Source organism: Trachurus japonicus, unplaced genomic scaffold, assembly GCF_045865225.1.
Source record: "Trachurus japonicus isolate A0001 unplaced genomic scaffold, Traja_1.0 AP030651.1".
Taxonomy (NCBI): Eukaryota; Metazoa; Chordata; class Actinopteri; order Carangiformes; family Carangidae; genus Trachurus; species Trachurus japonicus.
Genome location: NW_028220784.1, coordinates 141941 through 169306, shown reverse-complemented (window position 1 = coordinate 169306; position 27366 = coordinate 141941). Strand labels below are relative to the sequence as shown.

The following is a 27366-nucleotide window of genomic DNA, read 5'->3' as shown; positions in this document are numbered from 1 at the left end:
CAGAGACCATGCTAGTGGACTGGTAGCTCCGGCTACCAGCTACCAGCGGTAGTGGCAGCAAACGGTCGTTGGCATTCTTGAAGTATTTATAATGTTACTGTGCACATGGGAGGAGTTATGAAAGTAGGTACGGCAGTGCGTCACGGCGCCCCCTCTGTAAGCCCGCCCTTAAAAACAAAGACCACTGAAGCAGAGTGAAACTGTGAAACCCTAACCTCTAAAATTAAGCACTGTACAGAAATGAGTCTTTTTGCATGTTTTTATCAATAAATTTCGAACACTTTTAATATATTTTGAAACAAAACTCCAATTTCACTTTACAGGGACTTTAAAACCGGGACACTTAAGGCTTTACGCCTATCCCATCGGTGTGTCTGTAAAAGCCATAGATCCATGGTAGAAGCCGAGCAGTCAAGCAGGTAAGATCGGGTGTCCAATAGGAGACCCGGGTGCCGTCACATGATGAGCTGTGAGTGGTCATATGATCAGCCAAACATCAAGATGCTTGCTCTGTTGATGTATGATCAATACTATGAGGAAATCTCCCATAAATCCTAACCCTAATCTCATAAAAAAAAAATTGTAAATTTGTAATCATTTGATTGTAGTTATTTTTTAATATCGCAATATACAATCGCGGAAAATTGCAGTAAATGAAAATATCGCAATGTCATTTTTTTCCAGTATCGTGCAGCCCTAGGGCAGTTGGTGCAGAGAGATGGAGCTCTGGTGGATCTGTGGAAACACAGAGAGAGTGCGAGACACCAAGGCCAAACTACAAAGTGAGCAGATTGGTGAGTCAGCGTCTGTCATCTGGCTCCATTGACAAGTAGAGTTGCATATCATCCGCATAACAGTGAAAATTGATTGAGTGCTTCCTGATTATGTCACCTAATGGGAGCATGTAAAGAATGAAGAGAATTGGCCCTAAAACTGAACCTTGTGGTACATCATATGTAATTCTGCTATACTCTGAATGGTCATTATTAACATTAACAAATTGAAACCTGTCAGATAAGTATGACTTAAACCATTTTAGGGCAGGTCCTTTAATCCCAATTTCATGGTCTAGTCTCTGCAGCAGGATGCTGTGGTCGATGGTGTCGAATGCAGCACTGAGGTCCAAAAGTACAAGTACAGAGACGAGACCTCTGTCTGAAGCTATAAGAAGATCATTAGAGACTTTGACAAGTGCTGTTTCAGTGCTATGGTGTTCTCTGAATCCAGATTGGAAAGCTTCAAAGAGCTTGTTGCTGTGCAGATGTTCATGTAGCTGCTCCAGGACAACCTTCTCGAGGATCTTGGAGGTAGGGGAGGTTGGATATAGGCCCAGTGTTTTCACTACATTCGTTTAGGAGTGGCGGGCCGCCACACATCTGGGTCAAGAGAAGGTTTTTTAAGTAAAGGCTTAATGACAGCCAACTTTAAGGCCTGTGGCACGTAACCTGTGACTAGGGAAAGATTGATTTGGTTCAATATAGAAGTGTTAACTAAGGGGAAGACATCCTTTAGTAGTCTTGTCGGGACTGGATCCAGCAGACATGTGGCTGACTTGGAGGAAGTAATTGCAGAAGTTAAGTCTGACAGGTCGATGGGGGAGAAGCTGTCCAAGTATGCACCAAGTCTGGGAGGTGCTTCTATGGGTACTGTAATCTGTGCACCATTACTGGCAGTCTTTGTTCTAATATTCACAATCTTTTCGGTAAATAAAGTTAGGAAGTCGTTACTGCTTAGAGTTGGAGGGATGCATGGCTCAACAGCACTATGGTTCTTGGTCAGCCTGGCCACAGTGCTGAAGAGGAACCTGGGATTGTTCTTATTCTTTTCTATTAGGGATGAGTAGTAAGTGCTTCTAGCATTACAGAGTTCTTTTTTTAATAAATTAATAAACTATCCTTCCAGGCTTGGCGGCCTTCCTCATGTTTGCTGGAATGTGTTTTCCTTTCCAGCTGTCTGGTCTTCTGTTTCAAAGCGCGTAGGTTTGGGCTGTACCAGGGAGCTATTCTTTTTTGGTTGATAACCTTCTTTTTCAGGGGAGCTACGGCATCAAGTGTCCCAAGGAGTGCTGCTGCAGTGCTATCCACAAGATAGTCCACCTGCGTGGGGGTGAAATCAGCATGACTGCCCATTACATTGTTACAAGATGTGGCAGCAAGCTCTGCTGGAATAAGCTCTTTAGATCTAGAAACAGCAGTGTCAGCTAAACATCATCTACTGTAGTGGGATTTTTTCCCAGGTAGGATATAATTTGTTAAAGTAAATTATGTGATTAAGGAGTGATCAGACAAGACGGGGTCAGCTTCTATTCCATAAGTAAGTACTAAATCAAAGATATGATTAAAAGTGTGAGTGGGTTTGTACCCTCTGAGAGAAGCCAACTGAATCCAAAAGCGACTTGAATGCAGTAGCCAGACAATCATCATCGACGTCCACATGAATGTTAAAGTCATCCACGATAATGACTTTGTCTGAATTCAATGCTAAGTTTGACAGAAAGTCAGGGAATTCTTCTAAGAGCTCAGAATAAGGTGCAGGAGGATGATACACCACAGCAAGCAAAAGTGGTTTCTCTGCTTTCCAGTCTGGGTGAGAAAAGCTGACAGTAAGGCTTTCAAATGAATTATATGAACTATTAGGTCGAGGGTTAATAAGCAAATTTGACTGATAAATTGCAGCTACTCTGCCAGTGTTACGAGGTACATGGTAGTTAATGTAACTAGGAGGGGTAGTAGATTCATTTAAACTAACATATTCATCTTGCTGCAACCAGGTTTCAGTAAGTATTAATACATCAATTTGGTGATTTGTAATTAAATCCTTCACTAGGAGAGACTTGGATGGGAGAGATTGAATATTTAGCAAACCACATTTAATAATTTTATTGGGTTGGTTTACTGGAGCAGTGGTTTTAATTTTAACTAAGTTACTATAAATAACTCCTCCAGATTTAGGTTTAGGCTTATACAGCCTCGAGGCAGACACAGTTTCTATAGGCTGGGTGGGTGACAACACAAAGGAACCAGCAGAGGGGTGTGTTAAACTGCGGCTCTGCCTGCTGGTCTGAACTCTGGGTGCTTGTCAGGGATTAGTATGGCTAATAAATTGCCCCATGTTCCTAGATAAGAGAGATGCACCATCCAAAGTAGGATGGATGCCATCTCTCCGAATCAGACCAGGCTTTCCCCAGAAGGAGGTCCAGTTGTCTATATAAGCCACGTTGTTATCTAAGCACCACCTAGACATCCAGCGATGGAATGATCGCATGCGGCTAAACATGTCGTCACTTGCTAAATTGGGCAGAGGATGTCAGTGGAGTGGGCGGAGCTTCACTGTGGCCTACACCACCTATGGATATGGTCTGATGTCATTGTTGAATCACACTGTTGAAAGCCTTGGTAAAAGATGTGTTCTCTCTGGCCCTATTCCCACCCTGCTCAAAAGCTCAGAGCGCTTTAGTCTTTTTAGTTTGCACACTTGGATGCAGAACTGCACCACTGCAACAGGCCTTGGTTTTATTAGAAATTTTTATTATTTTTGGACTGAGCGTGACCTTTTTAAAGCTGATGGTTTGCAACAGGAAAGGGTCTGAAAGACTAACAAGCAATTTTATTAACTTCATTGCGTTTAGCCTGAAATGATGTTTTCCCCAGCACGACTCTGCCTTGCTCATGTTGTCTTCCTGTCACAACACTGTCTCTGACAGTGCGGGTCCTGCTGTCATCTCTGGTGCTGGCACTGTCTCCGTATCTGCCCCCCTTCCTCCACCTAGTTCTTCTGCGGCTGTAAAACCTGTAGCTCATCCTTTAACCTATTTTCCAATAGGGGTGGGGGAAAAAATCGATTCATGTAAGAATTCAGATCGATTCATAGGGCTCTATTTTCGTAAACTAGGTACAGGCGTGGCGGATTTGCCCTGTGCTTCGCCTTCGCTTCGCTAACGAGGTGTGTCCAGGAGCAGTTTGCAATTTTCCTTCGAAGCGCAGCGGGGCGCATCCCGCCTACTTCCCTCCCACCGGCGCAAATGGCATAGAGGGAGGAGAGAAGGCGTGGAGTGGGTTTGACACAGCCGAGTCAGATCTTCACCAATCAAATGAGCTCCTCTCCTCGCCTTTAAATCCGCCGTGCGCGCGAGGCGCACGTTTGATTTCACCGTGGAAGAGGGAGGCAATTGACTTGGTGCGCACACGTCACCAAGACCTCACAGGCAGGTTTCCACAGTTCCAGGCGCATTTAAATGGAATTAATAATCACAATAACCACTATTTATTGTAACTATCTGAATCAGCACATACACGTTTATCTATATCGATTGTCCTGTCACACTGATGACAGATCAAAGGCTGTCGGCATGCGTAATGGAAACTCAGCCTGACTGAATTAACACAGATGAAAGATGAGGATGGATTACTGCTGTGTTGACACTACACACTGTGCCGTTGCGATGATCTGCTATATTTATTTATTTATTGAGCCGCATTGTCACGCGACCATAACAAATAAAACTGAAAACAAATAAACTATCATCTCTCACAGCAAGTGAGACGGGAGGAAACTGATGTTCTGGTCCGGTCCAAGCTCGCAGTGTCCGGTCGCGCGAACAGACCTCACGGGCTGATGATGCAAAAGTAGTCTGGGAGGGAGGAGGTTATGATGTTATCCAGGTTTGCTCTGACATATTGAGAGCTGTTGCCCAGTAAAAAAAAAAACACACACACACACACACACACACACACCTTTTCCATTAATAAAGACACTCATATTTAGTAACCCACTATTTAAACCCGTGTGCACAGATCACAACATAAACAAACAGCTGTGCGTAAAGGAGGCATCACGGAGCGTCTCCCTTTTTCTTTTTTCTTTAGAATTTACCTGAGATGGGAGATGTGAATATCTGCTCACTATCTGATGCCGAGGCTGATTGTGGTTTGCTGTGAGAGATGATAGTTTATTTGTTTTCAGTTTTATTTTTTATGGTCGCGCTGGCCCCTCATAAATCAATAAGTAAATAAATAAATATAGCTGATCATCGCAACGGCACAGTGTGTAGTGTCAACACCTGCTCTTGGGACATCCACGGCTGCTTTTTTGTCCCTCCCTTGTTTCATCTGTGTTAATTCAGTCAGGCTGAGTTTCCATTACGCATGCCGACAGCCTTTGATGTGTCATCAGTGTGACGGGACAATCGATATAGATATATGTGTATGTGCTGATTCAGATAGTTACAATAAATAGGGGTTATTGTGATTATTAGGGCCACGGGCCATCGCACCGGGCACTGGTCCCAACAGCTATGAAATAGCTGCAGGGACCAGTGCCCAGGTTATTGTGTGGATTTTTTCCTAGTTAGGGTCCGGGCAGCGCAGCTGCCAGGACACTATTGTATTCCTAGGAATTCTTTAGGGTCCGGGCAGCTAAGCTGCCGGGACACTATTGTATTCCTAGGAATTCTTCTTCTTCTTCTTCTTTAGGGTCCGGGCAGCGCAGCTGCCAGGACACTATTGTATTCCTAGGAATTTTTCTTCTTTAGGGTCCGGGCAGCTAAGCTGCCGGGACACTATTGTATTCCTAGGAATTCTTCTTCTTCTTCTTCTTCTTCTTCTTCTTCTTCTTCTTCTTCTTCTTCTTCTTCTTCTTCTTTCTTTCTTTCTTCTTCTTCCAAGGAAGTCATACTTCCCATGGGCGAAAACTCACCAAACTTTGCACAAAGGTTCAGTCCCATGCCAGATGCACTCAACTCCAAGGACATGTGCCCCATAACAGAAATCTGCGTTCACAACTGCTGCCCGGACACTGACTCCCTGAGTCTATTTGAGAAGACACACACCATGTCTCACTTCCAGATAATTAGCTCACCAAGTTAAGCGCTGGTTCTTGATGTCAGAGGTTGTGAGTTCGAGACCCAGCCAGGGTGATGATGATGACAGATCAAAATGTCAAATGTCCTCAACACAAAACACAAGACAATTGTCCTAATGGTGTCATCACAGCAAGCTTCTAAATTTAAAAATCCAAATAGCTTGGACTGGACCATGTGCGAAGGCTCCTAACAGACTCATAGTAGATGTTTGACAAATACATATCATTATTTTACCTCAAAAACTGATTTTTCTTTTTCTGCCTACACGACAGTGAATGGCTTACTCAATTTGTGAAGCCACTGTTGAACTGCCACTTGTCAATTAGCTCAGTGCGATAGACAATGGTCTTTGGTTCCCGAGGTTGTGGGTTTAATCCTCAACTGATGCAAATTGGACATTATAAGGACAACTGTCTTGTCTTCCTATTCTCCTGTTTGTTGCTCAGAATTGCCTAAATTTGCCCAAAAGTAGCCCGGACCCGACCCATCGCTGCGCAGCAGCTATAATTATTCTATTTTCTCCTTCATCTTCCGGCCAGATTTTGGCTCGCTTTCGAGGTTAAATCGAAAGCAACTGGACTTAGTTATTTGTCTAGGACAAATTTGTTTCCTAGACAAATAACTAAGTCCAGTTGCTTTCGATTTAACCTCCTTTGAAATACTATGACCTGGGCAAATGAGAATATGCACCGGCCAACTTCTGCAATTACTTCTTCCAAGTCAGCCACATGTCTGCTGGATCCAGTCCCGACAAGACTCCTTAAGGAGGTCTTCCCTTAACTCATTGAGTGCCATTGACGTCTATGGACGTCAATCAAAATCCAACGCTTGAGTGCCAATGACGTCCATAGACGTCAAATGCACTTTTCTGCGGCTGGTAAATGGGGACGCTCTAGCGCACACTGTGAGTAATTTTGGGGCTTCTGGGATGTGTAGAACGAAGAAGACTGTAGATCAGAGCAAGAAGTGAAGAGGAAGGAGAAGACGAGCGCGATCGGTACGGAGATAACAAAGTTGGAAAAAGTTTCTATTTCTAGAGAAAAACGACGGGCAGAGCCTGGAACAAGTGTAACGTGGAGCTGGAGTAAAGCTTAGCCACGGATGCTATTAGCATCCAGCATGAAGTGATCGGAGGAGGCAGGAAAGGTAAACTGATCTAGATGATCAGCACCAAAATGCCGAAGCGGAGGCGGATCGCGGAGTAGTTGCTGTAAACCGACGTGACGACGAACCGAGAGATCAGCGCGGCCGCGTCCAGCAAAGAGGCTGAAGACGCCACGACGTCTCCCTCCCTCCTTCAGAGACGAGGGGAAGCAGCAGGAGGAGAAGTAGGAGAGGGGAGGGGATGGAGGGGGAGGGGGAGGGGGGCGTAGGAGAGGCTGAGGGGGCAGCAACTGCTCGTACTTGTTGTATTTTAGTTGTTGTTGTTGTTGTTGTTGTTGTTGTTTTGTTTTGTCTTTTGTCTTTTGTGTGTGTGTGTGTGTGTGTGTGTGGGGGGGGGGGGGGGGGGGGGTAAAAAAAAACATGTGAAATGAAATTTTCAGATGTCTTACATGTTTTTGAAGCCAAAATGAAAACGGATAAATCACTATTTTTCTTGAGAGACTCTCTTTCACAAAAATGCATTTTTCTCAGCTTTCTAGAAAAAAAAGTGGTCTTTTTGGTGCAACCAGGCTCTATTCAACTTAAGATATATCAAGAATGGAACAAGGTACAAACAAATGGTTTTTTCCCTAGTTAAATAGAGAGTCTCGCTTTGGTGTTTTCAGAGTCATAGTACAAAATATTCTCTGGGTCTTGACATATTACTCAAAATGCCCCAAAACGCTGGCACATGGCACTGACCATTTTATAAAAGGTCTGGCACTCAATGAGTTAATTAACATTTCTTTTCTTAACCAAATCAATCTTTCCTTAGCCACAGGCTACGTGCCACAGGCCTTCAAGGTGGCTGTCATTAACCCTTTAATTAAAAAACCTTCTCTTGACCCAGATGTCCTAGCCAACTATTGGCCTATATCCAACCTTCCTTACATCTCTAAGATCCTTGAGAAGATTGTCCTGGAGCAGCTACATGAACATCTGCACAGCAACGAGCTCTTTGAAGCTTTCCAATCTGGATTCAGAGAACACCATAGCACTGAAACAGCACTTGTCAAAGTCTCTAATGATCTTCTTATAGCTTCAGACAGAGGTCTCGTCTCTGTACTTGTACTTTTGGACCTCAGTGCTGCATTCGACACCATCGACCACAGCATCCTGCTGCAGAGACTAGATCATGAAATTGGTATTAAAGGACCTGCCCTAAAATGGTTTAAGTCATACTTATCTGACAGGTTTCAATTTGTTAATGTTAATAACAACCACTCAGAGTATAGCAGAGTTACGTATGGTGTACCGCAGCGTTCAGTCTTAGGGACAATCCTCTTCATTCTTTACATGCTCCCATTAGGTGGCATCATCCGGAAGCACTCAATCAATTTTCACTGTTATGCGAATGACACGCAACTCTACTTGTCCATGGAGTCAGATGACAGAAGCCGCCTCATCAATCTGCAAGACTGTCTGAAAGACATTAGATCCTGGATGTCCTCTAACTTCTTGCTACTGAATTCAGATAAAACTGAGGTCATTGTGTTTGGACCTAAACATCTCAGGGACACTCTCTAATCAGATCGCTACTCTAGATGGCATCACCCTGACCCCGAGTACAACCGCGAGGAACCTTGGAGTCATTTTTGACCAGGACCTTTCCTTTAGCTCCCACATAAAACACGTGACTAGGACCGCCTTCTTCCATCTGCGCAGTATCACTAAGATTAGGAATATCCTCTCCCAGAGTGATGCTGAGAAACTAGTACATGCATTTATCACTTCTAGGCTAGACTACTGCACCTCTCTCCTGTCAGGATGTCCGAAAAACTCTCTAAAGAGTCTCCAGCTGGTCCAGAATGCCGCAGCAAGGGTTTTGACAGGAGTTAGGAAGAGAGAGCACATCTCTCCCACCTTAGCTTCTCTCCATTGGCTTCCTGTAGGATTTAGAATAGACTTCAAAATCCTTCTGCTGACTTATAAGGCTCTTAATGATAAAGCTCCAACCTATCTGAAAGAACTAATCATTCCTTACTGTCCTACCAGAGCACTCCGCTCCCAGAACGCAGGTCTGTTAGTGACTCCCAGTATCTCTAAAGACAGACTGGGAGGTAGAGCCTTCAGTTACCGGGCTCCTTTACTGTGGAACCAGCTCTCTCCATGGGTCAAAGAGGCAGACACTCTAATTACATTTAACATCTAACATTCCCATATTTCGCACATTCTGTGACATAAACTGTAAACTGTTTTCTTGTCTGTGACAACATCTATTGCACGTCTGTCCGTCCTGAGTGAGGGATCCCTCCTCTGTTGCTCACCCTGAGGTTTCTCCGATTTTTCCCTGTTAAAAGGGTTTCCATGGAGTTTTTCCTCAGTCGATGTGAGGGTCTAAGGACAGAGGATGTTGTTATGATGCCATGTAAAGCCCTTTGAGACAAACTGTTTGTAAAAACGGGCTATACAAATCTGCCTTGCCTTGCCTTGCCACTGTAACTTTATCGGTGATTTATTTATTTTTTTTCTTAAAGGGACAGTATGGGACTTTATTGGCTTTTTATTGACAAAAATCAAATATCGCTTTCATAAATACGTATTTCACTGAAGTGGAATCGCGCCCGCATACAAACGAGCGCTTTCTCGTACCTTAGAATGAGATGTTACAAGTCGTTACAGACATACAGGGGGGGGTTCACCGAACCTTCTCTGCCACGTTGAATCGCCATGTTTTACGTTCAGTGTCACCGTGGCCGTCAGTAACCACAAACTTGGGCCGTCGGAGCTTCTCGGCTCGGGGAGAAAGTTTTCCAGACAGCGCCTGTTAAAACTGTCACCACCGTGTAGGCTAGTGTGAGGAAGGGCGGAGGCACTGGTGTTGCCTTCAGGTGCAGTCAGAAACCTGAATGACGCCGTGAGTGGCGCTGTCGGCAAACCGACTGGATGTTATTTTACTCGACGAGAGAAAGCCGGTAAAACGTGGGTCAGGTAAACAATACGACATCGCCATGACAACATATTGTCACGCCTGTATTGTTTTGCCTCGTGCTGGCGGACCGTTTGTTTACATAGAGGCTTGTTTATCCCGATACATGCAGCGTGTGTTGTTTTTCTGACTTCTGCCCGAGTTTACGTAAACGCAACAGCAAGAATACGTGCCGACATGCAACCGCACCGCTAGATGGGGGTAAAAGTCACATATTGTCCCTTTAAGTATATTTTTTTTGGCATTTTTGCCTTTATTTGATAGCACAGTGAGATAGACAGGAAAGGGGGAGGCAGAGAGAGGGGGAATGACATGCAGGAAAGGTCTGCCCGACGCGGGACTCGAACCGGGGGCGGCCGCTCTAACCACTGCGCCACGCACCGCCCCATCCTAGGTGATTTTAATGTAAACTGGGATAATAAAAAGGATAGAAAAAATCTTAAACAAATCACCAATTACTGTAACCTCACTCAACTGATAAATGACCCTACTAGGTTAACGCAACGCTCTAAAACGAAAATAGATCTGGTATTCTCCTATAGACCTGAAAGAATATCAAAAACCCATAATCTGCTGACTGGTCTATCTGACCATAACGCAATCTTTCTTTCAAGAAAACTCAGTAAAATAGGTCCAGTTGTGCATAGGGATGCACATGATTAACCGTTTAACCGTTAACCGATAACAAGACCTTTGACCGATTAATACTATCGGTTATTTATTTATTGTATTAGCTCCTTATGTCGTCAACTCATGGGGGCGTGTCGACACGTGCGGAGTCCACATGCCTTCAGTCATATTTCCCAGCAAAAAGTTACACAGGAGGACTGACACTATGTCCAGCAGCCCCAGTGAAGGAAGGTCAGACAATAAATGTAGCCTACATGGACATAGATGTGAATCACCTGTAACTACGGCGCTGAAAAAAAAGAAAAAAAAAGAGGACGTCGCTGCTCTCCAGCCTGTTCACCTGCAGCTCTCCTGCAGCTCCACAGGAGCTGTCAGAGGAGCTTTGCTGCTCCTTCAGCCTGGTTTTTGGCTGCACTTTATAAAAACAGTTCTACATTGGACGATCTTACCTCCATATGAGCGCGATCAGCTGAGACAGAGCGCACTGAACAGCTGTTGCGGCGCACGTGTGTATTTAATGGCAAAAAAAAAGAAAAAAAAATTGGAGCGATACTTTTTTTTTTTGGCCATGCGCCGCAAGTGTCTTAATCTTATCGGTTAACGGTTAATAATCGGTTAACGAGCGTCGGTTATCGGTCAGAAAAAAAATTCAAAATGTGCATCCCTAGTTGTGCATATTCTGATGTCAAAGTACTCGCTGGTCACAGTTACATCCCGAAAAATCAAGAGCCCAGCCTAACTATAGCCAGTGCTTAATTTGTCCATGTGTAGGTCCCGGAACACTGAGAGGGTGCTGTTCCGGGGGGGGGGCAGAGGGGAGGAGCGCACAGGAGGCGAGACGTGCGGCGTGCGTAACGGCGCTTAAATGACTTTTAACACACCTGAAAAATGACCCCGATGCGGTGAAATTCAGAGGTATAAGAGCTCACGTCGCTATGGCTTTTATCTGAGTTCATCATCTTCCTCATGCTGTTCCCCTGGCTGCGCTGTCCAACCTGGGTCTCTGTGTCCGTTGCGCCATAGCGCTTCAGCACCATTCAAGTCATCCCGAACGGGTTCCGGCAGACGGTTCCGGACACGGAGACCCAGATCCGACAGTGCAATTTGTCCCACCGGCAGGCAGAGGATGAGGTCGGCTTCACTCCCGTCAGTCTTCACAGACAGTCCACAAAGTTGGAAGAGTTTTGTTTGTTTGTTTGTTTGTTTTGACCCGGCCGGCTTTTAATTGTTCGTATAGATAACTGAATACCGGCTATTAGGCTATTTAAGGAAAAATAACTTATTTTTTGAAGAAGTTGAAATGAGCAACCATGTTTTTGTTAAAATGCATTTAATCTTCAGTGTGAACTATTGAATAAAACAAAAAGACAATAGACTAAAAAGGCAATACTGTGCTTATATAAAGACAAAAGGCAATAGACCCTCCTTCTGACCTACATTGAACAAAGATTATAAAAATGCAATAAACTGTTGCTTATATAGAATAAAGACGTGAACAAAGATTATAAAAATGCAAGGTAACACTTTATTTTAAGGGGTCCTTGTTCCTGTGTATCTACCTAATTAATTATTACCTATGTAACCGTATGTAATAACATGTACTTACATTGTAAATACATAGTGTATTTTGGTGTACTTACAGGTCCTTGTTACACTTGTAATAAGAAATGCCAAAGTGGCCTCTCTCTTTGCACACTAATCGCTCCTAATTAATAATACGGCAGGAAATATCAACAACAACGTAGCTTACCTTTGAAAACGGCTGCAAACTATCAATAGACCCTCGTTTTCCTTCTCCCAGTATTATTCCTTTTCTCTTAGTGTTTGTTTTTCCTGCTTTCCTCCTGACGTGCGCCCAGTTGCGTAACCTGATGATTGACGTCTGTCAATCACTTTCCTCCTCTTTCCTTTTTTTCCTCGGGTTAAAATGCCTCCAAACAGGCGATCTATGAGTACGTCCTAACTTAACAGAGAAATAAAACACAGCGAGAGCACAACTAAAATGTGACATTATTGGCAGCATATTTACAGATTGTAATAATGGAGGAGACAGCTGTCTGTCTGCTGCTCCAGCACCGCAGCACCGACAGGATCAGCACCTGTAGACGTCTGTCTGTCCGCATGTCTCGTCCTTTGTCCGTGGTGTTGAAATAACGCGGAGCACTTTGCTCTCATTACTTTTGTTGCCAATTTAAATTCAGAATATTGTTAAAGCCTGTAGTTTGTCTGAAAATGTACATAATGATTTTGCTTTTTGATGAAAACCAACTTCAGTCCTCGTTTTTTCTGCGAAGTCCTGGTTTCTTGCCCTGATAGTGATTTTAACACTTAATGTGTTGTGCGTACCTGGGATGCATGGATAGTGCGTTTACTGCGTCCTTTCAGGGTTTAAAGCATCAGCGACACATGGGCACATAGCTGGCAAATAATTTTATGTTTAACAGGGTAGGGCCTCATATGAAATATTGAAACGGGCCCCCAGATGTCTAAGGCCGCCACTGCACGTATTTGACAGAGGAGGTCCCGGATCCACTCGGCGAGGTGCCGGATCTTGTTCCGGCAGGATCCGGCACAAATTAAGCCCTGACTATAGCCCTAAACAATCAGGACTGGGACACTATTTTATCCTGTCAGGACCTCAATACAAGCTGTGATCTGTTCCATTCTTCTGTTAAAGCTACCATGTCTCCATTCCTGAGGAAGGGAGGCCATAAGAAACCCATGGATAAATGACAACTGTAAACATCTCATGGCACACAGGGACCAGCTTTTTAAAAAATCCTTGAAGTCTGGACTAATTACAGATTGACAGAACTTTACCTCCATGAGAAATAAGACCATTCAGACCCTACGCATAGCCAAGGCCAAATTCTTTACGACCGTTATAGAAAATGCAAAAGGTAATAGTAAACTGCTCTGGGAAAACATCAACAAATTACTGGGTCTGCAGAAACAAAACTCTAAGAAAGGCCTGGAACTTAAATTTGGTGATATAATGGTGTCTGAACCTACCACCTTTACCACCAAACTAAATGAATATTTCCTAAACCCTATATTTGAAATTTCTCAGCATTTTCTAAACTCTAACACCACTCAGCCTACTAGTGACAGCCTCAACACTGTGGCGTCTGTGATCACTGGATCAACAGTTGTCGTCATTAAGCATCTGAGCAGTAGCCCCACCAGGGTCGTGCCCATGGCCCCTGGCACGGCAGGTGAATTGTCCCCTCTGCCTGCTGATTCAATATTTGAGATAAAGGAAATAACAGTGTATGACGTCTTAAATATCATCTCACTTCTGAAATCATCCAAAACCAGAGATGACTTTGGTCTTGATACTTCTGAAACTCAATAAAACCTCCTTAGCTCAGCCTATCACTCATCTTATTAATCTATCCATTAATCAGGCAGCTGTCCCCTCAGCCTGGAAGGTGGCAACGGTAATCTCTGTGTTTAAATCTGGGGATAAATCTGACCCTGCTAATTATAGGCCAATTAGCATCCTCCCTATAACCTCCAAAATAATAGAAAAATGGGTTGCCAAATCTATCACCAAACATCTAACTAAGACTGGCCCTTCTTTACACCCCATGCGGTTTGGTTTCTGCCCCCACTATTCCACTGAAACAGCTGTCTGTGTTTGCACTGAAAAGGTCAAATTCTATCTTGACAAGTATGCATGTGTTGGTGCTGTTTTTATTGATTTTAAAAGGGCATTCGACACTGTCGACCATAATGTTCTGCTGTCCAGACTTTCTGCTTTTAACTTTTCTGGTCAAGCAACTGCTTGGGTTAAATCCTACCTCTCAAGCAGGACACAGTGTGTCCAAGTGGCAGGTGAAAAATCCCCATACCTGCTCTGTCCAATAGGGGTCCCCCAAGGGTCAATCCTTGGTCCGTTACTTTTTTCTCTTTATGTTAATGGCCTACCCAATGTCTGTAATAACGTCGACACCCTCATCTCATTCTATCTCACTGTGCTATCAAAAAAAAGCCTAAAAAATATACTTAAAAAAACAATATACAGGAATGGTTAACTAATTCATGCCTGTCTTTGAACACAAAAAAAACTGTCTGCATGATGTTCGCCAAGCCCATAACTCACCTGTCACCTTCTAAAATATACAAGATGAGGAGCTCCTGATGGTGAAGGAATTTAAATACCTTGGTGTCACCCTGGACTCCTCACTATCATTCAAAAACCATGTTAACAATATTGTGAAAACTGTTAACTTTAATCTACATAACTTTAAACAAATCCTCCTTGACAGATAGTGCCGCACTCACATTCCTACACTCCATGATTTTCTCTCATATTGATTACTGTATCACCACCTGGTCCTATACTAGTGCTTCCACCATCAGACTTATTGAATCTTGTTTTAAAAAAGCCCTGAAGGTCTTGGACAAAAAACCCCTCTCCTATCATCATTGCAATATTCTAGACAAATATAATTTTCTAAGTTTTATTAATCACAGGAATTTTAAATCTGCCTGTCTCATCTACAAAGTCCTGCATGGCCTGGCACCCCCTCCACTAAACACCTTTATCACACAAAAGTCTATCCGTGGCTCTACCACCAGAGCCACTGATAGAGGCGACTGTGAACTCGCATTTAGACAGACATCTTTTGCTCAAAATGTCTTGTCTGTTAAAGGTTGTGCGATATGGAATAGTATCCCACCTTCCATGAGGGAATGCCCAAGCCTGGTAACCTTTAAATCCTCATTGAAAACATGGTTAAGGGAAAACCAGACTTGTAACCATCAGTAATGTGTGCTACAAATTTGTCTATCTGCTGCTGGTACCTTATCATGTTACATAGCACTAGTTACAGTTGTAATAAGTATTGCAGCACTCTACCCCATCTTGCTTATACATGTCCTCACTCTCTCATATCCCAACAAGAGTTATGACCTGGTTTTTGCATTGCTGCATCCCTCTAGTACACCTCCACATCACCCACTGTCCCACATCTTGTACTGAGCTGTCCTGCTGTAGTATACTGGTATTGGCGATGTTGGTTCTCTGCGTAATTGTTTGTCCGCTTTTTTGCTGTTGTTTGTTTGTTTATCTGTTTCTTATTGCTGTTTGTGTGTCTCTTGTGTGGCGATGCTGTCATTTTGTTGTTTGTTTGTTTTTTGTTTGCTTTTCAATGTTCTTGGCGACAACGGATAGAAATTAGCCTTTGGCTACAGTCCGGCTTGCTTACATCTTATTCCTAGTGAAGAAATGTTCATTAGCATGCATTGTCCCTCCCAAATAAACTAATAATAATAATAATAATCCCACTAAAGTTACTCGCTCCAGCTCTCATAGAAGGGTCAGATCTAACCTAATTAGCATAAAAACAGTTCCTGTCCCTCTTGCTCCTCCCCCTGTCAACCTTAGGTGTGCTTTACTTAACATTAGGTCACTCTCCAGCAAAACATTTTTATATTAATGATTTTATTTCTCATTATGGTTTGCATTTCTTTTTCCTCACTGAGTGTTGGCTTTCCTCCACTGCCAGTACTGTTCTTATTGAGACATCTCCCCCTGACTATAGTTTCTTATTCTCGGCCAGGCAAGACAGAACGGGTGGGGGACTTGCGGTTATCTTTTCTAATCAATTTTCCTGTACAGCATGCTCACTTGGTAACTTCACATCTTTTGAGTATCTGGCCATGCTCCCTTCTATTCTTCAGGTTCTGGTCTTGGACCACTCTTGTGTCTTTTTTAGCCTCCCCTCAAATACACAGACTACTCGCTCTGAACCCAACCCCCACTCTTTTTGTGTCATTAACAACCATGTTAAGTCCCTTTTAGCTGATCATTTGCCCGATAAACTTGAGTCATTCTCTAACACGGCTATGTCTATCATTGACCTTACAGATAGCCTAAACACTGCACTATTAGAATCACTTGACGCACTTGCTCCTCTTAGAACTAGTAGAGGCACTCGATCCAAATCTGTCCCTTGGTTCTCCGACCTCACTCGTTCATTAAAACGGGCCTGCCGCAGACTCGAAGACAGATGGCGCACCAGTAAATCCGAGTCCTCCCGCCTCATCTGGACTCTTAGTTTTAAACGCTATAAACATGCACTTTCGGTTGCCAGATCTTCTTACTTCTCCAACTTGATTGAACCAATCAGAACAATCATCGGGTCCCGTTTAATACTGTGGCCAGGCTTACACAGTCCTCACCTACTCTGAGCCCTGCTATCACAGCTAATGATTTTCTAGAGTTTTTACTGATAAAATCTCCCTCATTAGGAGCAATATCATTAGTCAGCAGTCCTCTCGTAACATGACTGACCAGTGCTCTGCAAACCACAAGTTCACTCTCACAGTTCAAACCTATTTCGGCTGAAGCCTTGGCCTCATTGGTTGCCGCCTCTAAGTCCACAACGTGTTCACTTGATCCCATCCCTTCTGACCTCTGTAAGGAACTTTTTCCTTGTCTTAGTGGCCCTCTACTTTCCATCTTGAACACTTCCTTCGCTGAGGGGTGTGTCCCCCTATCCTATAAATCTGCTATCATTAAACCACTCCTCAAGAAACCCAATAGTGATCCACTGGTTCTTGCTAATTATTGACCTGTCTCCACTCTCCTTTTATTCTCTAAAATACTTGAGAGAATCGTTGCTGATCAACTGACTGCCCACCTTTCTGCTAACAATCTCTTTGACAACTTTCAATCTGGTTTCCGCTCCTGTCCCTCTACTGAGACTGCCCTAACGAGAGTAGTTAAAGGTCCCATATTATGAAAAACATGTTTTTTCTGGTCTCTATATATATAAACTGGTCCTCCCTGAGCCTACCAACTCCTACAATGAAGAAAGCAGACGATTCCTGCATCGACTCTGCAGCCCACCCACTGGTAAAACGGTGCTAAAACAGGCTGTTCAGACTCAGCTCCTGTGGTGACGTAACGACGGGAGTTAGGCCGGCCCCTCTGCGTGAGAACACTCCCACCATGTCCAGTCTGTTCTGTTCCTAGTAGGGCTGACCTCCAAAAGTCGACTATTCGACGATTCGATTCGGAGGGGTCTGATTCGACTATGAACCTCGTAGTCGAATCTAACCAAGACCGTACCATTCTGACTATATGGGGGTGCCCACGGCTGCTGAGCATAAATTGTTAAAAAGAATGTCTTTTTTCATTATAAAAAGCCTATTTTGATACAAAATCAGCATACTTTCTGTTAATAAAGAGTTCAAAATGATGTGTGCATTTAAACGGTAGTCTTAGCTTCTTGTGTATTAATAAATCACCCACTGCAGTTGCACAATCAAATGAGCGGAGGTTTTTTTTTTTTTTTTCAAATGAGCGGAGGTGAGCAGCACACACAACAGGACCGTCAACGTCACGGTACTCAGAAGTCACTGCAGAACGCTCACTGAGTGGCAAAAAGACGAGAGGCAGAGCCGCCAAAGTTTAAAATCAAGGAAGTCTGACAGTCTAACTTTGTCAGCATTTATCATGCATGACCTAACAGAACAGCAAAACATTGTGAGGATACATCTGACTTTGACCGAGTTACATTCAAGAACCTGCTTTCAATCACGGAAAATAAATTAACTCCAGCGGTGATTTTTTTTCGATGGATCAGCTGTGTTTACTGTTTCAAGTGTCAATAGTTGTGATGGTTAGACAGATGAATTAGTCTCTAACACATCCTAAAGTTTGACATGTCAGAGTTTTTCAGAAGAGGAACTTGGTTTTTTTTCGACTTCCGAGTTGTAATGAACGCACCATGAGTGTCGGGAGTCACAGCTGTAATCTCGTCCCTCTGCAGCCTGTCTGTCTCTCTGCCGGTGCCGCGGTCACACTGTGTGTGTTACAGGATTGATTAACGTAATGTACGGATTGTCGAGTCCTTCTGACCTCCGTTTGTTTTGATACTACATGTTTTACCCGGTTTCTCTGTGTCCACGACCACCGCTATCCTTCACCACGTTGTGGGGATGTTTGATTTGCCACTCAGTCCGAGCAAAAGGAGCGTTGTCCAGGGCAACGTGACATAAACGCATACCCTGGCTCATAATGGCTACTAAAAATCATCCAAAGTGTGGGAAATAAATAAAGGTATTTGTTTTACACCTACCATATTTTTGGGGTGTTTTAGCTCTTTTGTTTGAAACGGGAAAAAGTCGCAAATTTGCTGCTATCAAAAAAAAAAAAAAAAAGGTTCGACGATCAGTCGACTACGGCAAAATCTGACGAATCAGATTCGACTATGAAAATCCTTAGTCGAAAACAGCCCTACTAGCAATACAACGGCCGTAGCGGCCGTCAGGGTTACTGCAGCCATCAGCCAAGCTGGTGCGGGAGCGTGCATCAACTCTCCACAGCAGTGCAGCTGATGCTGTGACAGTGACACTGTGGCTGAATTGGAAATTGTTTTCCACTAATCAGCCGCCACAGTTTGGTTTGTGTCCGCCGCAGCAGTCTCTCACAGAAAAAAAGAACATTTTTCACTATCCCTCATCTCTGCCAGTCAGCCCCTCTACCTGCTGTCTCACGACACAGACACACAAAAAATATTAAAATGTAAGAAAGTGACGTTATTTCTCTACTCGCTGCTCGCGTGACTGTCAGGGGTGGAAAGAGTACCAAAAAAATCTACTCAAGTAAAAGTACAGTTACCTTGATGAAATTTTACTCAAGTAAAAGTAAAAGTACTGGTGTAAAAATCTACTCAAGTAAAAGTAAAAAGTAGTTCATTTAAAATTTACTCAGAGTAAAAGTTACTTAGTTACTTTTTTTTTTTTGGGGGGGGGGGCGCTATAATGGCCAGAGATTATCCTAACATTCTCCGTGCATGTCTCTGTGTTCCAAATTTGTCCCTTCTCCATCGATACACTGGTCTCCATCATCTTTAGCTCCTGTGGCACCAACTTGATTCTGACCTTCTGACACTGCAGTTGTCCAGAGCCAATCAGATGGACAGTTACTGGCACTAAGGTTGTCACGATCATGATCATGATCATGATACTAAAATGTTCAACTCAATATCGATATTGAGGAAAATATTCGTTACTCAATACCATTTTCAATATGGATAAAAAAAGAAAAGAAAAATCTCTCTCTCCCTCTTTCACTCACACACACCTGTTTTTTTTTTTTTTTACTGTCTTTCCTGTCTGCTCTCAAGGAGGAGGAGGGGGAGGGGGGGGGGGGGGGGTTACTGTAGGTTCTCTCTCTCTTGCCTCTTTACTGTAACTGCTCTGAAGCAGTGGGCTGCTTGTCTGTTCCTCTGAGCATGGCCATGGATCTGACTGGGCTCCTACATTTAACTCAACGGACCGCCGGTCCGGCCTTCAGCCCCGGTGTGTCTGGCACGGTCACCATAAACGTAGCCGAATAGATGGACATGCCTGATAACGTTGTCTTTAATCATTAACGTCAGCTTTTAACCGCTAGCTGTGGCTAATGGCTAATATAAGACGACAACATAGCGACGAGCCCTGTTATGCACAAACTGCACGTAGCGGCGAGGGGGAAAAAAGTGTGTACCTGCCTGCATAGATGACCTGCCTGCTGCTGTGTGCGTCTGTGAAGGGGGAGAAATCGAGGCGGCAGCAGCGTAGCCACTTTTGACAACCCACACAGAGTTATATATTTTTTACTTTGTAACTTAAGCTATTTAAAATGTAACTAAGTACATTTCTTCCAACAATATGTACTCAAGTAAAAGTAAAAGTACTGATTTTAAAAATTACTCAAAAAAGTACAAGTACACAAAAAAGCTACTTAATTACAGTAACTTGAGTAAATGTAACTCGTTACTTTCCACCCCTGGTAACTGTTCAGGCTGCAAGACATCCGCCGACCGCTGGTCGCAAGCGGAGGAAAGCCGAAGCTGTTGAGGACGCGCATGCAGCGTCATTTGACGTCACATCCGCGGACAGCACGGGAAATTCGGACCCAGAATTGCAGCGCATTATGCAGCACACAGCCTGTTCAAGGCAACGGAGAGATACGCGAGTGGGCTCATTCTTTTTGGTTTTTAACGCTTCATCGCCCATCAGCAGTAAAAAACTTAAAACGCATGTGCATTTCTTGCCTCATGAACCTTTAAATACTGGCTTTATAACACAAATTTCGTTTTCTTTTGATACCATATTTATATTTTCCCCCTGCATGTGCATGTGAAGTAGCCAGACTGGACACATACACACACAGCGCATCAAGCCCAATAATGTCGGCGCAAATTGGTGAATTTTCTGGTCGTCACATGCACGAACGTGGTGGTTATAGGTAAAAATGAGAAAACATGATCATCATTTTTGTGTGGATAATATTTATTGTATTTAACAAAAGGGGGTGCTGCCCAACATAATTTTAGCAAAAGTCACAGACTGGTGGACTTCAATGTTTTAGAATGTTTCATAGTAGCCTAATAACTGGTAGTGGAAAACTTGCTTTATAAATTATTTGTGACATCATCTAAAATAAAGGGGCAGGTTAAATACGATTATTCTTCTTTCTGCTCTGTTTCATTTAGATTAGGGAGTTTTTTGTTTTTATTGTAGCCTTTCAATGCAAGATGATTTTTCTGACTGATATTCATTTCAGAGAAATTCCGCTTCTTTCCCCGCCGCTCTCCGTCCGTTTTTTTTGCTCTCCGTCCGTTGTATTCACCGTCTTCCACTGACGTCATTCCACGCGTTTCCAGAGTGCACATGGCTAATTAATGTGCACGTAGTGATTTGCATTGACCATATATGGTTGTGTTGGGCTGTTCAGAAGGCGGAATGAGAGGTGTGTTCACATCCGCACTTTTCTTGGGTCCGGTGTGATTTATCAATGGAAATTGCTGAGAGTTGTGCGTACGCACAGTTTAATAGATCTGAAAAGGGTGTAAATATTTTGGGTGTACGCCATTTTTGGCTTTTCGTCGTTCGTCAAAATTTAGTAGCACTTTTACACCCAGTTTGATAAATGAGGCCCCAGGTGTGAACGGGGTCATAGAAAATGTTCCAGCTCCTCCTCTATCAGACAGTGTGTGTGGCTGCATCAGCCTCTCCATACCTGAGAGAGTCCAATCTCCAGTCTGGATCCTCCAGTCCAGCAGACAGCAGCTTCACTCCTGAGGCTCCTGGATGATTGTAGCTCAGGTCCAGCTCTCTCAGATGGGAGGGGTTGGAGCTTAGAGCTGAGGCCAGAGAAGCACAGCCTTTCTTTGTGACCAGACATCCTGACAGACTGAGCACACACAACAACACACAGGAACCCTCTGTCAACACCTGCTGCTGTGTTCAAGTGTCATCAGATAAACAGCTGGATGGATCCTCACCTGAGAGTCTCCAGTCTACAGTGTGGACTCTCCAGTCCACCAGACAGCAGCTTCACTCCTGAGTCCTGCAGGTTGTTGTTACTCAGGTCCAGGTGTCTCAGACGAGAGGACTGGGAGATGAGGACTGAGGACAGAGCTTCACAGCTTCTCTCTGAGAGGTCACAGCTGCTCAGTCTGAAGAGATGATCATGAGGAATTTAAGAAGAAAGGAGTTTATTATCTGTCCTGTTGAAAAGACAAAAGTGTTTTTATATAATAATGAATAAATCCAACTATCTATACACTTACAGAGCTTTGTTAGAGGCTTTGACCACTGGCAGCAGCCTCAGAAGAGCCTCCTCTGAAGCAGAGTATTTCTTCAGGTCAAACTCATCCAAATCTTCTTCTGATGACAGTAAGATGAAGACCAGAGCCGACCATTGAGCAGGAGACAGTTTATCGGTGGAGAGACGTCCTGATCTCAGGGACTGTTGGATCTCCTCAACTAGAGAATGATCATTCAGTTCATTCAGACAGTGGAACAGGTTGATGCTTTTCTCTGCAGAGGGAGTCTCTTCGATCTTCTTCTTGATGTACTGGACTGTTTTCTGATTGGACCACGAGTCACGTCCTGTCTTTGTCGTCAGACCTCGTAGGAGAGTCTGATTGGTCTTCAGTGAAAGACCCAGGAGGAAGCGGAGGAACAAGTCCAGGTGTCCATTTGGACTCTGTAAGGCCTCGTCCACAGCGCTCTGGTAGAAATGTTTTGATTTGTCTCCAAACACTTTAGACAAACGGGAGGTTGTTTGTTGTTGTGACATCAGGTTGAGTCCAGAGTTGATGAAGGTCAGATGAACATGAAGAGCAGCCAGAAACTCCTGAACACTCAGATGGACGAAGCAGAACACCTTGTCCTGGTACAGGCCACTCTCCTCTTTAAAGATCTGTGTGAACACTCCTGAGTACACTGAGGCTGCTGTGATATCGATGCCACACTCTGTCAGGTCTGATTCATAGAAGATCAGGTTTCCTTTCTGCAGCTGCTCAAAAGCCAGTTTTCCCAGAGACTCAATCATCTCCCTGCTCTCTGGACTCCAGTGTGGATCTGTCTCAGCTCCTCCATCATACTTGACCTTCTTCAGTTTTAGATGAACCACCAGGAAGTGGATGTACATCTCAGTCAGGGTGGTGGGCAGCTCTCCTCCCTCTCTGGTCTTCAACAGCTCCTCCAGAACTGTAGCAGTGATCCAGCAGAAGACTGGGATGTGGCACATGATGTGGAAGCTTTGTGATCTCTTGATGTGGGAGATGATCTTTCTGGCCTGCTCCTTATCTCTGAATCTCTTCCTGAAGTACTCCTCCTTCTGTGGGTCAGTAAACCCTCTGACCTCTGTGACCATGTCAACACACTGAGGAGGGATCTGATTGGCTGCTGCAGGTCGTGTGGTTATCCAGAAGCGAGCAGAGGGAAGCAGGTTCCCCCTGATGAGGTTGGTCAGCAGCACGTTGACTGAGGTGGACTCTGTCACATCAGTCAGGATCTCAGTGTTGTGGAAGTCCAGAGGAAGTCGACACTCGTCCAGACCGTCAAAGATGAAGACGACCTGGAACTGATCAAACCTGCAGATTCCTGCATTTTTGGTTTCAGAGAAGAAGTGATGAACAAGTTCCACCAAGCTGAACTTTTTCTCTTTGAGCACATTCAGCTCTCTGAAGGTGAAGGGAAATGTGAAGTGTATGTCCTGGTTGTCTTTGTCTTCAGCCCAGTCCAGAGTGAACTTCTGTGTTAAGACTGTTTTCCCAATGCCAGCCACTCCCTTTGTCATCACTGTTCTGATTGGTCGGTCTCTTCCAGGTGGGGCTTTAAAGATGTCTTCTTGTCTGATGGTTGTTTCTGGTCTGTCTGGTTTCCTGGATGCTGTTTCAATCTGTCTGACCTCATGTTCATCATTGACCCCTCCAGCTCCTCCCTCTGTGATGTAGAGCTCTGTGTAGATCTGGTTCAGAAGGGTTGGGTTTCCTGCTTTAGAGATCCCCTCAAACACACACTGGAACTTCTTCTTCAGGGCAGATTTGAGTTTATGTCCACAAACTGCAGCTAAATGTCCTGAATAAAAACACAAGATATAAGATCAATAAGAAAATATAACATTTTAATTCCTCTAAATAACGACTATATGAACATATTTCCCTCGATGTGTTGATGTCAGTGAACGTCTCATTTGTCCATCGTGTTGAATCTTTAGAGAAATTCTCTTACTGCTCTGCAGACGCTCAGCCAGCTCCTCCTGCTTCATCCTCCTCAGGAAGTTCACTGTGATCTTCACTAATGCCTCTCTGCTGCTCCTCCTCTGCTCTTCATCCTCACCGTCCAACATCTCCTCATCCTCCCTCTGACTCCCTGAGCATTCTGGGTAATCTGGACTCAGAGCCTTGTGGATCTTCTTCAGCTCATTCTTGACAAAAGTGACCATGTTCTCCTCCAGCAGCTGGAACAGAAACTCTATGAGTGACAGCATCAAACTAAAACCATGGAGCCAAACATCAGATCCATGTTGGACAGACTGACAATCCACTGGTGTCAAAGTGCAGCATGGAGATGATGGCGAACACAACAGATGTAACAGCAGCTGTTGGACATGTCCTCACCATAAATATGGAGTCCAGGTGTGTCTGATGCTGCTGGGCAGACTGACCACTGGGAACCTCTGAGCTCTCCTGGTCCACTCTGTGGAGGAATCAGTGTCAAGTCAACATCAGTACAGAGAGATAATACAAGATGGACTTTATATGTCCCCTGAGGACGTTCATGACATCATACATCTTACATCTGATCAGCTGATCCACGTCCTCCTTTAAATTTAATAACCAAGTCCTTTGAGTCGTCGCTCCTTAAAGACAGACAGCTGGGTTCAGGAGAGTCTGGTCTCTGCTGCTGGATCCTGAAACAACAACACAACTGATGTGAAAATAGTTTTACGTTTTTAAAAGAATTGTCTTTAAAGGGATAGTTCAACATTTTGGCAAATTGGCCCATTGCCATAATCGCTATAGTCATAGCAATAGGTTCGTTACCTTTAATTGTCGGTGTAAGCTATTTTTAGAACGGAGCAGCGGAGCGGCAGGCTGCTCAGGGCTATGCTATGGAGGCTAAGGGAATTTCTTGGTTTTCCTCATCAAACTCATCAAATACACAATCCAACAACTCCAAAAGGCTGTCGTGGACAAGTTGTGACCTGCACAACCACCACGCTATGAGATAATAATGGAACGTTACGAGACGGAGCCGTTTTAGAGGTAAATTCATGCAAAACCGCTGATGCGTGTTGCGTTCAGGGACAGTTTTTCAGCAAGCAGACTCTGTATTTACCCTGTATTTACCTCGAAAACGGCTCAGTTTCGTAACGTTCCATTATTATCTCATAGCGTGGTGGTTGTGCAGGTCACAACTTGTCCACCAGAGCGTTTTGGAGTTTTGGGATTTTGTATTTGATGAGTTTGATGAGGGAAACCAAGAAATTCCTTTAGCCTCCATAGCGTAGCTCTGAGCAGTTCGCCGCTCCGCTCCTCCGTTCTAAAAATAGCTTACACCGACAATTAAAGGTAACGAACCTACTGCTATGGCTATAGCGATTATGGCAATGGGCCAATTTGCCAAAATGTTGAACTATCCCTTTAAAGGTATTTTCAAGTTACAAATTTGAATGACTTCCTTTTGTTAAATTGTGGAACAATGTACATTTAATCATCTGAAGCCCACATTCACCTGTTTTTTTAAGCTTTGTGTTTTTATAAGGAGAGTCTGAGAAAACTCTTTAAAAAGGTTCTTATCCCATAAATAAAAAAAAAACTTTGATTTGTTTGATTTCTTCTGGAAACCATGACAATGAAGGATTTTTTTTAAACCTCAGAGAATGTCATTTATCTTTCTTGTTCTGTAGATGAGTAGAAGCTTCTATCTTTACCTGAGTTTTGCTCATTCTCTCTTAGTATTCATGGACGTTTGTTTGTCTGCTCCTGTAAAAAGCAGCTGCTGGGATTCAGCTTCAGCTCCTGTAACTGTTTTGACCCTCTGTCTCTGCTCTTTGTCTGACATCACTCTGAACTCACTAATCGGCCCCTTGCCCTGTTGCACACCTCAAAGCTGCCACCAGGAGGCAACGTGATGCAGATATTTAGAGGAAATTAAATGATGATTTTAAAGGGACAACGAGGAGTTTTGGAAAGCAAAGTGTTTTCATACTAAATTTACGATGAGCCTCCGCACGCACGGTGACCGGCGCAAGACGGACGTCTTGCCAAGAATGTTTTCATTCATCAAGAATGAAAGTCAGAGGTTCGAAGACTTTTTTATAACCAAATACAAACTCCTCGTTGTCACTTTAAAGCAGTGGTTACTTCCTGTTTTAAGTAGATGGTGCTGACATATTTCCTGATGCTACTGGGCTGCACTTTGAGCATCACTGAATATTAACATGTGGATGTCCAGGCAGGGACTCTTTACTGCAGCTGGACAATGTGTGTCAGAGTTATAACTCAGTTTTTATGGTGAATCATTTAGATTTGGCTCCACAGGAAGCTTTGTAATTTAGATTTCTCTTACATTTGATCAGCTGATCTTCGTCCTCCTTTAAATTTAATAATCAAGTCCTTTGAGTCGTCGCTTTTTAAAGACAGACAGCTGGGTTCAGGAGAGTCTGGTCTCTGCTGCCGGATCCTGAAACAACAACACAACTGATAAATGTGCATGTTGGAGAAAAACTGATGAAAATATCTTTTAATAAACACAACAACCGACTTTTAGAGAGAAAAGTCTTTCTGACTGTTTTAAATTCTGACCTTTGACCTGTGGTCTGGCTTTGACGTCCCCCACACAGAGTGGTTCTAGAGGGAGGGGCTCCCTCCTCTCTGTCCTCACACTGATCCATGCTGCTGAGGTCACATCCACATCAGCTCACACACACTTTGTAGCTTCACCTGCAGAGGAAACACACATCATTCATCTGCACACCAGCTCACATGTCCATCATGTCTCCAGCTGCTCCTCCACTGATTGGCTCTTCTTCTCTGCTTCATATCAGTGTCAGTTGAATGCAGTCACACAGCAGTGAGGAAGAGGAAGCTGCCATCAGCTGCTGTACTTCTACTATCAGTCCACTAGATGGCGTCATGAAGCTGCAGCCCAGCAACATGATCCATGGACCACTGTTTCCATCCACTGACACACACAAGGACTGAGATCCACTGAGTTGATGTGACACAGTCTCTGTGTGGACAGCGTCCCTGTAGAAAACCACTGGATCAAACAAGCTACAGCTGATTATTACACACACAACAACTGGGCCTCAACTTATTTCACCTCACAGCTCCACTATCGCAACATTCAGTCATTTCACTCACACTGGAAATTGAAAAACATTCTCCAGCTGCCACTGACACATTGTCTCTGTCCATCCATTCATCGTCTGCTCCATCCATTTTCCATATTTCGCACATTCTGTGACAAACTGTAAACTGTTTTCTTGTCTGTAACAACA

At 43.9% G+C, this 27366-nt stretch overlaps 1 protein-coding gene across 1 annotated transcript in view; it reads right to left on the bottom strand.

Moving 5' to 3' along the window:
* Window positions 1-26578, bottom strand: part of LOC146960158 (NLR family CARD domain-containing protein 3-like) — a 44138-nt gene extending 17560 nt beyond the window's left edge. Inside the window, exons 1-7 of the mRNA XM_085772582.1 lie at window positions 26433-26578; window positions 24479-24557; window positions 24090-24318; window positions 23335-23936; window positions 22139-23193; window positions 21851-22024; window positions 21586-21759 (exon numbers count right to left, since the gene is read on the bottom strand). Coding sequence (XP_085628708.1) covers window positions 21586-21759; window positions 21851-22024; window positions 22139-23193; window positions 23335-23936; window positions 24090-24318; window positions 24479-24557; window positions 26433-26578 — 2459 coding nt within the window. The remainder of the gene's footprint in view (window positions 1-21585; window positions 21760-21850; window positions 22025-22138; window positions 23194-23334; window positions 23937-24089; window positions 24319-24478; window positions 24558-26432) is intronic.
* Between the last annotated feature and the right edge of the window lie 788 nt (window positions 26579-27366).